Source organism: Python bivittatus, unplaced genomic scaffold (genome assembly GCF_059951505.1).
Source record: "Python bivittatus isolate LINGU-HERP-01145 unplaced genomic scaffold, Pbiv_v1 ctg000960_np1212, whole genome shotgun sequence".
In the NCBI taxonomy this organism is placed as follows: domain Eukaryota; kingdom Metazoa; phylum Chordata; class Lepidosauria; order Squamata; family Pythonidae; genus Python; species Python bivittatus.
The window spans coordinates 11668402-11682125 of NW_028277124.1; the positions used below are offsets into that span (position 1 = coordinate 11668402).

The window sequence follows — 13724 nt, forward strand, 5'->3', positions numbered from 1 at the left end:
ATTAGCTTTTGAATGCATTACATTAAAAACTCCAGAACCTTACCATTCTTGTGGAGTCCTTGGTGCTCTCTGAGCTTTGTTGTTTGCTTGCAGATATTTCATTATCCAACTAGGTAACATCATCAGTGGCTGCTGGAGAGGATGTGTTCTGGCCCTTTTGTTTCCTTCTTTTTTTATTAAAAGACCAGAACGCATCCTCTCCAGCAGCCAGCACCCAGATAAGCAGGGATTAACACCAGGCAAACAATCAAGCAGAAAACAATACCCTAATCAAGGAACTACCAAGAAGAAAACCACACCCCAACCAAACTGGCAGGGCAAGCTACTGTAGATAAAAGGGAGCAAACCCCACACTCACCAGCACTGATGATGTTACCTAGTCGGGTAATGAAACGTTTTTATGAGCAAGGAAACAACCAAGCTCAGAGAGCACCAAGGACTCCACAGTTCAACCCTGAGCTACATATATTCTTTTCTATTAGATTCTTACCGTTATTTTTTACTGTATTTCCATGAAAAGCGTCTGGTACTTTAGCATTTACATCAGGAATGCCACGCTGTGCGTTCTCAGAATTTCCTCCTAATTCAAGTGGTAACGAATTAGGGGTGGAGACATCTCTTTCTTCAACAAGTTCAGTTTTTAATACTGGTTGGTGAATAACAAAGTCTATCTTCTCATTCCACATTTCTTTTTCCAGTATCAGAACAGCGGGTTTTGACAGAACCTCAATATATTGCCTATCATCTCGGGGTTTATTTCCATGCATATATGTTTCAGTGGATAGCCCATGACAGACAGAGGAATCAAAACTTATTTCTGTACTGGGAAGACCCACTACATTAACAGGTTTCACTGTATTTGCAGAAACTTCTATGCTTTCAGTATTGCCATCAGTCTTGGATATGATTGAAGGTTCTCTACCTTCTTCCCCCTCCTGGATTCCTTGACCATCACTAGGTAACTCAACTGAATTCTTATTGTTTTTTAGATCTGACAACATGGTGGGATCCAATTCTTCAGAGCGCGTATCAGTTTTCTCTTCTACTTCTGTGCTTGCCAATGTACATGGAGCTTCCTCTGAGGCAGCAGTGGGAGAGACACTGTCACTTTCTTCTCCTGATCTGGCAGGGCCCTTTGCAAGATTCTCTGTAGTTGAGGCAACACACGTCTGATCAGATCTGCTGTTACTAATACTGAACTCAAGGTCATGACATATTCCTCCTTTTGTAACTAAAGGCATATTGCTTTCATCTAATTCAGACTTTTGGCTTGTAGCTTCTTGAACAGTTTTGGATTTTTCTATTCCTTCTGTGGAGATCATTGTATTTTCACTTCTCTGTGTTGTTTCTATTGGCACAACTGCACTATGTGTAAGTCTGTCACATACTTCAGTTGCAGGTACAGCAAAATTCACAAGTTTTCCTTCTGTTCCAGAGATCTGATTAATTTGTTTCTCAGCAGGAAACTCAAAATGTTCTACTGAACTTGTTGAAATTGTGGCAGTATCACCAGTTTGCTCCAGTCTTAGATCAAAGCATTGAGCAATGTCTTCATTGCCTTCCTCAGAAATAGGAGTTTCTATGTCTTCAATTATACTTGTGGAAATTGTAGCACATTCATCCCTTTCCTCTCTGTCACCAATCACCTGGATTTCATCACTTCCTCCAGTGGATACACTGGGTATATGAACAGCATATATTTCCACACTGCTGGTCTTCTCTACAGCTCTGGTAGTATCAAGTACAGTCCCAGGATCTTTCACTGTTACACTTGGCATTGGAGCTTCAAATTCTTCTAAAACACTAGTAGAAACTTTATTAGACTTCATAACATCTCCATCTTGATTCATATATTTGACAGTTGTACTTGGTGTAGGAGAACTGAAATCTTCAGTTGCTATCAGACTTGTGGCTTTCTCTAAGTTTTCAACTGTTCTTGCAACAAATGGTAATGGTGGCTCATTGTACTGGGCAGAATGTGCTGAGATAGAGCACAGTTTGGCCCCACTTGTAGAGATGATCTCACCTTCACTTTTATCATTTTCACTAGCAGATGCTGAAACTATATTTACTTCCTTAGAGACCATCTTAGTCAGGCCTCCACATTTCCTGCTATCTAAGGAAGATACAGTGCTCTCACTCTTCTCTTCACTAGCAGATGGCTGATCTATACCATGTCTATTTAACAGTGCACTGTTACACTCAAATGTCTTAGTAAATAGAGACTCACCTTCTTTTTTGGGGACAAAGGCCATAATATTTTCCTTACTTATACCAACACTAGTGGTGCTACTTGCAACAGTCCCTTTTATATTGTTGTGAACACCATCAACCTTCATTTCTTTTGTTAAGCATGTCATGCTATCAATAGAACTTTTATTTGCATTTGAAGAATATTCACCCAACCCTGTTCCAAGCTGGTCTGCAGACAAACAGACAGAGGAACTTCCATGTTCTGTGGCTCCCATACTAATAAGCAACGTTCCACTTTCCTCTGTCCCTGTACAAGCCAAAACATGTTCTCCTTCTTCATTGCCCCTTCCTGTACTAGTTACAAAATTTTCACCTTCTTCATCCTCTTCTTTTTCACCTGTGCTGGTTACACAGCCTTCATCATCAATATAAGAACCCTGGCTGACCTCAGTAGCGTTTGTTTCAGCTCTAACTTCTATACTGTCTGTGGCAAGTTGATATTTTTCTTCTGGATCTAAGGCTCCTGCAAAACCTTTCTGGCTTTCCTCCAAAAGAGTACAAGCAGGATCATCTTCTGCTGTTATTCCTGTGCTAGTGACAGCACTCTCACCATTTACAATGTCTTCACTTTTGTCAGCATGGGATATTGTTGCTATGTTATCTGCCATTTCAGGGCAAAGTCCAGTTACAGCATTCTCCTGTGAGTCCGTCCCAGTCACTGAACAGATAACAGAGCCAACATGCTCAGTTTCTACACCTGTACAAGTGACAGTGCCCTCAGCTGCTTTAACTTGTTCAGCTCCAATTGGATTACTCTGAAATGCATCTGGATTTTCACCAATCATGGATTGATTCTGAGCTTCAGTACCTGCACTGGTTACAGCACCATCACTTTCTATTTCACCAATACATGTGGCACCACTATCAAAGTTGCTTATATCACCACAGTGGGAAGCCACACATTTTTCTTCAGAGCTTGCACTGGTTACAGCATCATCTTTCTCTTCTGTTACACAACTATTCACATTTTGATCAAGTTTATCTCCACTTCCATTGACTACCTGTTTTGTACTTTCTTCTACATAATTCACAATGCATTCACCACTTTCTCCTTCCTTTGTGCTGGTTGAAGAACTTTCACATATTGCAAGCTCTTCCATAACAGCACCACTTTCTTCAGCCGCTGTGACAGTCCATTCACCAATAGCTTTTTCTGTTATAGAATGAGCACTTTCTTCACTTTTGATCCAAGGGCCCAAAGTGAAACCTTCATCTGCTTCTATACTTGCACAGCTTAAATGAGCCTTTCTTTGTTCTTCTGAGCAAGTAATGATGGCTTCACCTTCTGTCAGCAAATCTGACATGTCTTCTTCAACTTGGTTTTCTCTAATACTAGCAGCTGTGGCAAGGTTTCCAGTAGGTGTCTCTGTGCTAGTTCCTATAACATTTGCACCAGTTTCCATGCTACTGTGAATAGTAATGCAATGGCTACCTCCTACACTGCTGCCTACTACACTGCTTTCATTATTATCTTCAGCAACTTCTTTGATATCATTTCCTCCTTTGATTAGTGCAGATACTTTGCTTTTTTTTCCTGGAACATTCTTGGACACTGAACCTGAAGATAATTCTATTAAATTACTCTGATTTTTGTCCGTTTGTGGTTTGAATTCTGCAGTACCCTCACTGAAACGATCCTTTTCTAGTTTCTCCAAGTTGATTAAAACAGATTTGTTTGCAGTTACATTTGCAGATGCTACTTCTGAGCCTGTGAGATTATTATTCTCTAGAATACTAGTTAATGCATTTCCAGTTCTTCTTTGCCCAGTAACTTCTTGAATGCCTGCTATAGCACTTATCCTTTCTTCAGCTGCTGGTTTAGAAGGTAAATGTATTGTGTCTTCTGGGTTTTTAATTCTTATACTGGCAATATCTTCTATCATGTTTGCACTGAGTACAATACTACCATGAGATTCCATTTTAACAGCATGTGCTTGACTGTCTGAAATGGTATCTTTAACATAAGATCTATTCAAAGATTCCTCTTCAGATCCATTATCTGAAGGATCTATGATTTCTGCAAGATCTATATTCATAGATTTCTGATGTGCATCTTCTTTTGATAAATTCTTTATTGAAGAACTGCTTTTCCAACTTTGATTATCTCTACTTGTAAGGTTCTTTGGACTCTGATCATCCTCAGTCATTCTATGGAACTTTATGTTTTCATTTTTATGAGCAGCATCAAGTAAAGCCTGATCACTTTCTTCATAATCAGCATTCACATGATATTGTTGTTTTTCAACAGAACATAAATCCTTTGCAGTCTGCTTAAAGGTATCACTTGATACATCCATTTCTTTAGTAGAAAAAACTTTCACTTTTTCTTCAGAGTTACTGAAATTTGAGTGCAATGTTGTATTGAATTCAGACATTAAATTATGTTGTGTTTGGTCTTTGACAGTATTTTTCAGTTTAGCTTCTCCCTGTGAATTGTTACTGCTTTCTTTCTCAACTTGGGTTTGTTGATTTTGTGTATCACTGCAACATTCCTCCATTGGCTCCTGGGTTTGATCAGAATACAGTAAGTGCCCAGTGGTCTTCTGAAGAGCAATGAAAGGGCTTGTGACCGCTGGCATTTTTTCTTCTCTTGTATCTATTTCTTGGGTTGATGTACTCACCTTTCGATGTTCATTACTTAATCTTTTAATAGGCTTCTTCTCTGTGTGTAGATTTTCTGGCATCTTTGCACTGCTTTCTACTTCTTTAATGCTTTTGTCTTCTAATCTGCTTTCATCTTCTTTCTTTTTCACATCCTTGTTATTATGCTTAAAACTTTTGCTTTTGTGGCTGTCTGCTGACCATCTCCTTTCCAATCTGGAAGTACTCAAATATTTATCACTTTTACTTCTCTCTTTTATTTTTTCTCCCAACTGTACCTTAAATTTATGACTGGCATCTTTTTGGGAACTACTAAGTGAATGTATTCCACTTTCAATTTCCAATTCAGTGGAATTTTCTTCAAAAACTTTCATTTCAGGTTTGAACTTACACTGTTTATCTGGATCACTCTCTTCTGTATTTTTATCTTTGTCCAATTTCTGTACAGATTCCTGCCTGGAGAAACTTTCTTGTAATTCACTTTCAGGTATTTTGGCTGGTTTGTTATGACTCTTGGACTTGGGTTTTAATAAGATCCTTTCTTCTAAGGCACTCTTTGATCTTCGCCTGACTTTGTGTAGACTGTCACCTTGCCTTAAAGCGTTATCCAAGTTGGATGATTCTGCATCATGCTTATCTTCTTCGCTTCGTTTTGATGTCATGGATGAAACATGAAACTTTGAGGCACTCTGTGACTCTTTTGGTGGCCTAGAATCATTTGGCAATTTCTTGGATTTGTATTCTGCTTTTGATTTTTCTGTGGAAAACTGCCTCTCTTTTCTGCTGTTCTCTTTACGTACACTCTCTTCATTTTTTTCAGAAATATTTTTCATCTCTTTGCTGTTCGTGGAAGTCTTTCTTTCACTTCTGTGCTTGTTTTTCTTTTCAGTTTTATCATCAGGCAAAACTTTAGCTAGCTGACTATTTTTCTGAACAGCCTCTTCATTTCTCGGCGTTTTCTCAGATGGTACATTTTCAACATCATCATTTGTTTTCTGAATATTATCTCCTTTACATTTATACTTCATTAATGATTTGTCTTCAGAAAGACTTCTTTCTTTTTCATTTTTATCTTTTGATGGTCTAGTCTCTTTCTTCAGTACATTCTTAACACCTGGTGTTTCTGAATCATCCTTTTTAATATGTTTTTCATTTTTAAGTGCATTCCTCTGCTTGTGAGGTTCTTCTGGACTGGCCTCTGCCCTGTCAAATTGAGATTTCGGTTCAATGTCTGCCTGGCTGCCCTCCATTTGGAAAGAGGTAGATGTTCTTCTCCTGTGTTCCTTTTCAACCTTGATTTCACTTTTGTTTTCATCGGTTGAAAGTCCTGATTCTGCAAGTTTTCTAGCAACTTTATTTCCTTCATTTTTGCCTTGACTGGCTTTCATTTCTCTCGAGGGCAACTTTTCACTATTCTGCAAGACAAAAAAGTGACAAATTGTTAAGTAATCTTTAGTTCAAATACTAGTAGCTTCATTTATAATATTTATAAAATGGGCTGGATCCAGACCTATGCTTAGTTCTGCTGTTGCTAGAAGCAATTTCCTTCAACCATCCTGCGCACCCCCAATACTATCTCCTATGCTATTCTTAGAGAGAGGGAATCCCTCCCAGGAAGGGCTGATCTTCAGCTGTGAGAACAGAGAAACTGCTGCCATGTCTCCCTGATCTAACCCATTGTCAAAATAAGTTTGAATCCAACCTGTGTTCTTTTGTAATTGCAATTCTTCATTTTAACTGGAAGAATGGTTAATTATGCATCTATTCAAAGTGATTATTTCTTTTTCCAAACAAATACAAGTACTTAATAAACATCTAGCTCAACAATTAATAATAATAGTCTTTGCATTTAATAAGAAAATGAGGGCAAACTGAATTAGTCAATTGCTTTATTGGAACAGAGATTTACTATATAATTCAAAGCAGTCAGAAGTAGATGATCAGCAGAACTCATTTCATTTAAAGATTTCTGGCACATCTCCCCAAGGAATGCTTCAGATTCAAATGAATCCCTTTTATGCCCCCTTGACTTAAGAATATAGATCTCCCACTGGCTCTGCAAATGCCACGTGTCAGCAAAAAGCTCACACTTAAACAGATGTTTTAAGAATCACAAACAGTATCCACTTTAGAAGGTGTTTACCAAATGAACAATTTAGCCAGGAAGAGTTTTAAAGCTTTTTTAAAAATTAAGACTTACTTCATTTATCTTTTCAGATTCTCCAAAATCTTCCTCAGGCTGTTCACATTTTTTCTTCCTGCCCTCTTCATCATGTCTAAAAGTGTGAGAGGATGAAATTATTGAAAGTAACTATTTTTAGTAGATATATAACCTGCTTTTTAATTAATTAATATTTAATCAAAGTAACTGACTAACTATCTGTCAGACCTATTGTCTTCACCTTCTGCTAAGACAGTCATGGCTAAAACAAAAGTAAGACCCACAGCATTCATAAAGAGGTCAAATTCACAGCATCCATAGCTTCTCTTCTTTCTGAGGATAGGAGGATGTTCCAAACTGAGAGCTAGATCCTGCCTTCGGGACCAGAAAGGGAGGAATGAAAGGCTACATCCTGAAGAATGGAGCTACTAAGGGCCAAGATAACATGGAAATAACTGTAAGACATCTATAGAAAAAACTTATTAAATAGACTGGAAGCATTATGAAGAGCAGAAAGGCATACAGTGCAATGAAGGTAATAGACCTAGAATCTCAAGGACAACGCTCTAAGAAAACAGAGCTAGGATTCAAACAACTGCAGAAAGGAAACAAAAGTAATTTTGCTTCTTCACTTTTGGAAATAAGCTATTTACTACTGGGCAGGGTAAACAGAGGAAAAGATTCTCCTTGAATCCAAACACGCCAGTTTAAAACTTGAGGATCTTAAGAACTGACTAATTAACTCTGTGAATACCAGCTGCTTTTGCTCAGTCTTGTCCTCTTGTCATGCAAATTCAGCAGAAGACCATATATGTCTGCTCCACACATTTCTTCACATATTGCTGTTTCCAAAACAACCTGCAGAACTTGTAGATCCATTAAGAACATCAGGATAACCTTACTGAAAGCTCCCCTGTCCCTCTAGGAACCATTAGATTCTATACAATTGTTGCAAAATGGTCCAGATGGCTTTTCAGTGGAATGATATTGGGCATTTGCAGGTTTGTTGGGTCCTATACCTTTGGAGGTATATCATAAATATTTTAAGAATAGTAAATTGCCATCATCATCATCATCATCACCACCACCACCACCACAAGGCACATACATGGTAGCTGCAGCCTATTTCATTAATAAATGTGGATACTAAGATCTTAACTACCATACTGGTTTTGTTGTTGTTCAGTCGTTAAGTCGTGTCTGACTCTTCGTGACATCATGAACCATATCGCGCCAGGCCTTCCTGTCCTTCACTGCCTCCCTGAGTTGGCTCAGTTTCATGCTCATTACTTCAGTGATGCTATCTAACCATCTCATCCTCTGCCATCCCCTTCTCCTTTTGCCTTCATCTTTCCCAGCATCAGGGTCTTTTCCAAAGAGTCCTCTCTTCGCATTAGGTGACCAAAGTATCTGAGCTTGAGCTTCATTATCATACTGGTTAGATACTTGTATATATTACTCACCCTTCCCAGTTGGGGTTTATCAAAAATAGTGAGGCATCATATAATTTACATTTATTGATATAATGGCTATAGCCAAAGGCAGAAAGAACTCCACTGCACTAGTATCTTTAGATGCAGAAAAAGCTTTGGATTTGGTTTGGATTAAATTGTTAAAGCAAGTGCTGATTAAATATGGCTTACCATGGGACTTTGTTCAGTGCCAGAGTTATAACAAACTGAATGATTCAGACTCTTTTGAGTTACAATGTGGCACTTGCCAAGGCTGCCCACTTTTGCCCTTGCTATTTAATTTGATCCACCATGGTAAGGCAATCTTTAGACATTAAGGGTATTACACTGGCAGTGTGTGAGTATAAATGATGTTTATATGCTGATTATATTTTGGCAATTTCAGACCAGTACTCTACCTCCCTCCCTAATTGTATAAAGGTAGTACCAAATCAACATTACTGGTAGGGTGGCAATAAATATGTTGAAACTTTTAGAAAGGTTTGGATTGGATTTAATAGACGGGTTAAAATTCCTTTAAGCTTGTGGGGTAAAATTAATGTCATTAAAACAAATATTGTCCCTTGTTTGATTCATGTACTTAGAAGTATTCCTATGTTAATACCAAATAAATATTTCCTTCAGATTGATAGTCACTTGGGAAATTTAACTGGAATAGAAAAAACCTGGCCAGCAAGGTTTTCCTTGGCTAAAATGAGGCAACTGTTTGAGGAAAGTGGCTTCAATTTATCTGATTTGCAAAAATACCATTGGGGTAATATTTTATCAGCCACCAGCATGTGGAATGAAAATATAGTTGAATGGACTGTGTTGGAAAGTTATTATCTATTTCCTTTGTGACCATGGCAAGTGCTTAGAACACCATATAGTAAAAAAGGTGTTTTATTTCCAAGAGCGCATGTGGTGAGAAATCTGTGGGCTAGATTGGTTTTTGGTAATGAGATTTATTAATAATTAACTTTGGAAAAATTCTACTTTGAAAATTGGCAGTAAAACATTCTATTGGAAAATTTGGGTGGAAAATTTTATGACATTAAACCAATTGCTATGTAATGGTTGTTTTAAGGATTTTTGCCAACTTCAAATTGAATTTGGTCTTCTCAGTTCACAACAGTAGTCATGTCTTCAACAACTTTTAACATATTAATATGGGTCAGACATTTGGCTTCCTCAAATGTACCTGAGATGCTCTTAATTGATGGAATCCATGACAGAAGTAAAATCTATAACATATTTCTATCAAAAGCTCAAGAATATTTTTAAAGTGGATATTTCTGAAATATTCCAAAAACAGACTGGAATCTCTGATAATGCCCCATCAATGGATTCATGTCCTTAAAAATGTTGAAAAGGTATCTAAAGATCTGAGATTAAAGTTGATTAATCAAAAATTATATTTAGGGTATACTGGACTCCCCAAATAACATATTTGAAAGGATGAACATGTTTTCCATGTTGGAAGTATAAAAAAATTGAAGGTTCACTGACCTATATGATATGGTCATGTGATAATTTGATATCTTTTTGGAATAGTGTGTCAATGTATATAAAGTAGATTTATGGGAAAAATTTTAAATGTTAAAGATGTTAATATGATGTTGACTTATATACCTAAGCTTTGGAATCTGACTGTTTTTCAGGAATTATGGTTGTATTGAACATGGGGGGAGTGGCTAAAAGAATTATATTGAGAAATTGGAAAAGTTATATTATTCTAGATGTTATGGAATGGCTTTTGGAAATGTGTGATATATCTGCTTTGGAAAAGGCAGTATTTTCTATTAATCAAATGATGAATGTATTACTATGATGTATTACTATGGCAGAGATTTTGTGATATTTTATACTGTTTATATTATAGTAGTTATTTATTAGTAAACCAGTGACTATTGATATAAGGGTAGTTATTTTTTTTCCTTTTTTCTCTTTCTTAGTTTGTTTGAGGTTGGGATTTTAAAATTTCTTTTCTTTTGGTTTCCATTACTTTTTCCCTTAAGTTTAAATTTGTTTTGTTAATTATGCATTTTTAGTGTATTTAATTTTTTTTAAAGGAATATCATGATATTTTCTCTTACCAGAAAAGTTTAAGAGAGGGCAATATCCCTTCCAAAAGATGTTGTTATGGAAACAACTGATTCCCTCCCTTCTCCAAGAGGAATAGTTAAACTTTCATCCAGGCTGAGCATGAATAGAACCCACAGGGCACAACCAGGGTTATTATGCTCTGCAACTGCAGTGCTTAGCGATGGAAATTCTAGTCCCAATTGCCATCATTAACCAAGGACTACCTGTATCATTTATCTTTTATTTCAGTGTAAATCTTTAATAAAAATTGTAATAAAAAAAAGAAAACAAAGCTCATTTATGTAATGTCAAATTAGGCATCTATCCCCTTCACAAATACACTTTTTCAGGGAAACTAAACTGTCAGCTCAGCCATAAACATTTAGGAGGCCAAGGAAGGTGATCAACTAGAAAGTTCTGGGAGGTGAGCTGAGCTCTGGGAAACCTAAAGAAAGAAACTAGAAAGAAACTCTGTTTGTGGAATAATGCCTCTTTGTTCTTTCAAAACCCCATTGTTTTTGTAGTCCTGCCCCATTATCTCATACTTACACTCTAATTGTTTTACTGACCTCATTAGGTACATTATGTGCTACATCCAAATACTTGCTCTTATCAACCAATCAAATACCTTGCGCAAAGTGCATTTATAGACAGCAAAATCTGTTCATTATTAATGGCAAATTAATTTTGGGCTGAATTTTGGGCTGTACAGTGTAGAGTAGGTACTGCATAAAGCACTAGAGTCTTACATTGTTTGTAGCCTATTTTATTATACAGTAATTTTCTTTACTTTTCTTTACACTTTTATCTTCCTATCTTATTTTATTGTATTTATTTTTTCTAATATGTATGTTGAGTCTGTGACCTGTAATAAAGTAATTGATTGATGCAAAGCTTGTCTTCAGTGATTACTACCTGAGAATAGCAAGTTCTATTATCTATATAATATGCAAACACCAATGTAACTCAACTTTAATGTAAAAGTAAATGAAGGTGTACCTTGACTCTCTTTTTCTTTTCCTGCTTAGGGCTACTTTCTTTTCCAAAAATCTTTGTTCTTTAAGCACATCCTTAATGCTGGCACCACCAATTTTTAGATCAAGGCCTCTTCCTGAAGGGTCTTCCAAATTTTGGATGCTTTTACCTAAAACAATACAGGAAAATCTCAAGCTGCACTATCTCATATTACCATGGTTTCAGACTAAAGGAGGCTTCCACTCTTTTGTCAAAAATGCACCTAGTAGTAAAGCACTGCAAGAAAGGTTGATATAAAGTAAAACTCAGTTTTACTTGCCAGTTTTCAGAGATTTTGTCTTTTCTGCAGCCTTCTGTTTCCTCTTTTCTTCAAGTTTTTCTCTGTTAAGCTGTCTCCTCAAGAGTCTCTCTTCTTTTTCTCGAGCCTGAAGATACAAAGAGCGTGGGACAGTGAATCCTAGAATAGGACATGAATAGGCTTTCAGTTCCCTTGTCCAACACCTGCCCTTTATTACCTCTCCTGAAGTTTATGAGCCCACCTGAAGCAGCACTTTATTAGTTGGGTCATGGTGGTGCCAGAAAGCAACATGGCCCATGTGCTTCCCTTCTGTGGCTTTCCAGATATTGCCCAACTACAATTCCTGGCAGCTTCATTCAGTACAGCCAGTGCTGAAGGATGCTGTGAATTGTTCTTCCGCAATGTTTGGAGGGCTGCGAGATCTAGCAGGATATGCTAGCTTTCATCTTTGTCCCCCTAAGCAGCTTGGAGTCAAGTTACCTGACACATTGTCTCCTCCAGCTGGTTATTCGAGCCTGCACTCCCTGGAGCATCCTTCCTATTCCCTGTCCACAGAACATGGGAAATCATATTGTGGTTGGGCTTGGTGAACAACGGGCTACAGATTGTGGTTAAAAGAAATAGCCCACAGTGGTTACTTAACTTAGCATGGTTCCATGTGCCATCCAAAGCCAGGCAACAGATCAATCAGTGGTAAAGTTTTTTTGGGCTCCAGAAGAACAGCCAGGTTTCACTTGTTCTGGGCTACTTTTTTTACTTGTTAAAAAATGTCAGGAAGTGTTGGCAGTTCAGCCAACTGAAAAGAACCAGAGTAAGCTGCATGACACCAATTATCTACATTCAGTTCTAGTTGGAGACAATAATAAAACTGCTCTGATCATCTTGATGAGTGATCCATGCCAGAAACTAGGTGGGGGAAGGGAGGCCTTGCCAGTTGGCTTGGATTTCCTAACAACTTTTCACCATAGTACCATTCTAGATTGCCTGGCAGGCCAGGCTTTAGGGGTCTTGTTTCACAGTGGATCTGCCCCTTCCTCTCAGACTGAGTCTAGAAGATGCTGCTGGAAGACTACTGTTCAACAGTGAGGCCACTGACCCATGGAATTCCATCCATTTTCCATTGCTCTTCAACATCCACAAAAATGTACTTGGACAGGTTGTTTGGAGATTTGGAGTTCTATGCAACTCCACCCCTGAAACTGCTTAAGTTCCACAATAGGCTAGATGAAGAAGAAGAAGTTTAAACTGAATCCAGACAAGACAAAGGTGCTAGGGGCAAAATGAAATCCTGGACCTGGGGATTAAGTTCAGTGAGTTTTGGGCAGGTTTGTTCTCAGCCTGAAAGAGTAGGTTTGCAGTCTTAGATTATTCTTGGACCTTCAGCTGTCACTGGATTTGCAGGGGGCATCTACACAGAGGAGCAATTGTATCTGGTGCATCATCCAAGTCCTTCTCAACTTGTTGGATGTGGTAATGGCTGTCCACGCCTGGACTACATCCCAGCAATACATTCTAAGTGGATGCAAAGTGCCTGAAAGTTGCAGTTGCTGCAAAATTTAACAACTACTCTCCTATCTATCTATCTATCTATCTATCTATCTATCTATCTATCTATCCATCCATCCATCCATCCATCCATCCATCCATCCATCCATCCATCCATCCATCCATCCATCCATCCATATTGTTATAGCAGCCCAACTCCAGTGGACTCTGGGCAGCATGCAACAGCAAAAAAATCCATAAAAACAAATAAAACATAAAACCACATAGACAGCCCATACTAAAACAATCTTAAAAGCAATAGAAATGCAGGGTAGAAGAATTATAACTTTGTACAATGAGAGAAATCAATATACAGAAGTGAGTTCCTATCCATCCATTCCCCACTATGGATGAA

The 13724-nt window shown here is 37.8% G+C and overlaps 1 protein-coding gene across 5 annotated transcripts in view; it reads right to left on the bottom strand.

The window, feature by feature from the left end:
- The window catches only part of BOD1L1 (biorientation of chromosomes in cell division 1 like 1), a 49700-nt gene that overhangs the window by 23834 nt on the left and 12142 nt on the right, over positions 1–13724 (bottom strand). For all 5 annotated transcript variants that reach the window (XR_015794249.1, XR_015794251.1, XR_015794250.1 and 2 more), the window contains exons 7-10: positions 11846–11951; positions 11551–11695; positions 7055–7130; positions 491–6269 (exon numbers count right to left, since the gene is read on the bottom strand). Coding sequence is in view for 2 of the 5 variants with exons in the window: in XM_088131561.1 (XP_087987687.1) it covers positions 491–6269; positions 7055–7130; positions 11551–11695; positions 11846–11951 (6106 nt within the window). In the remaining 3 variants the exon portion in view is untranslated. The remainder of the gene's footprint in view (positions 1–490; positions 6270–7054; positions 7131–11550; positions 11696–11845; positions 11952–13724) is intronic.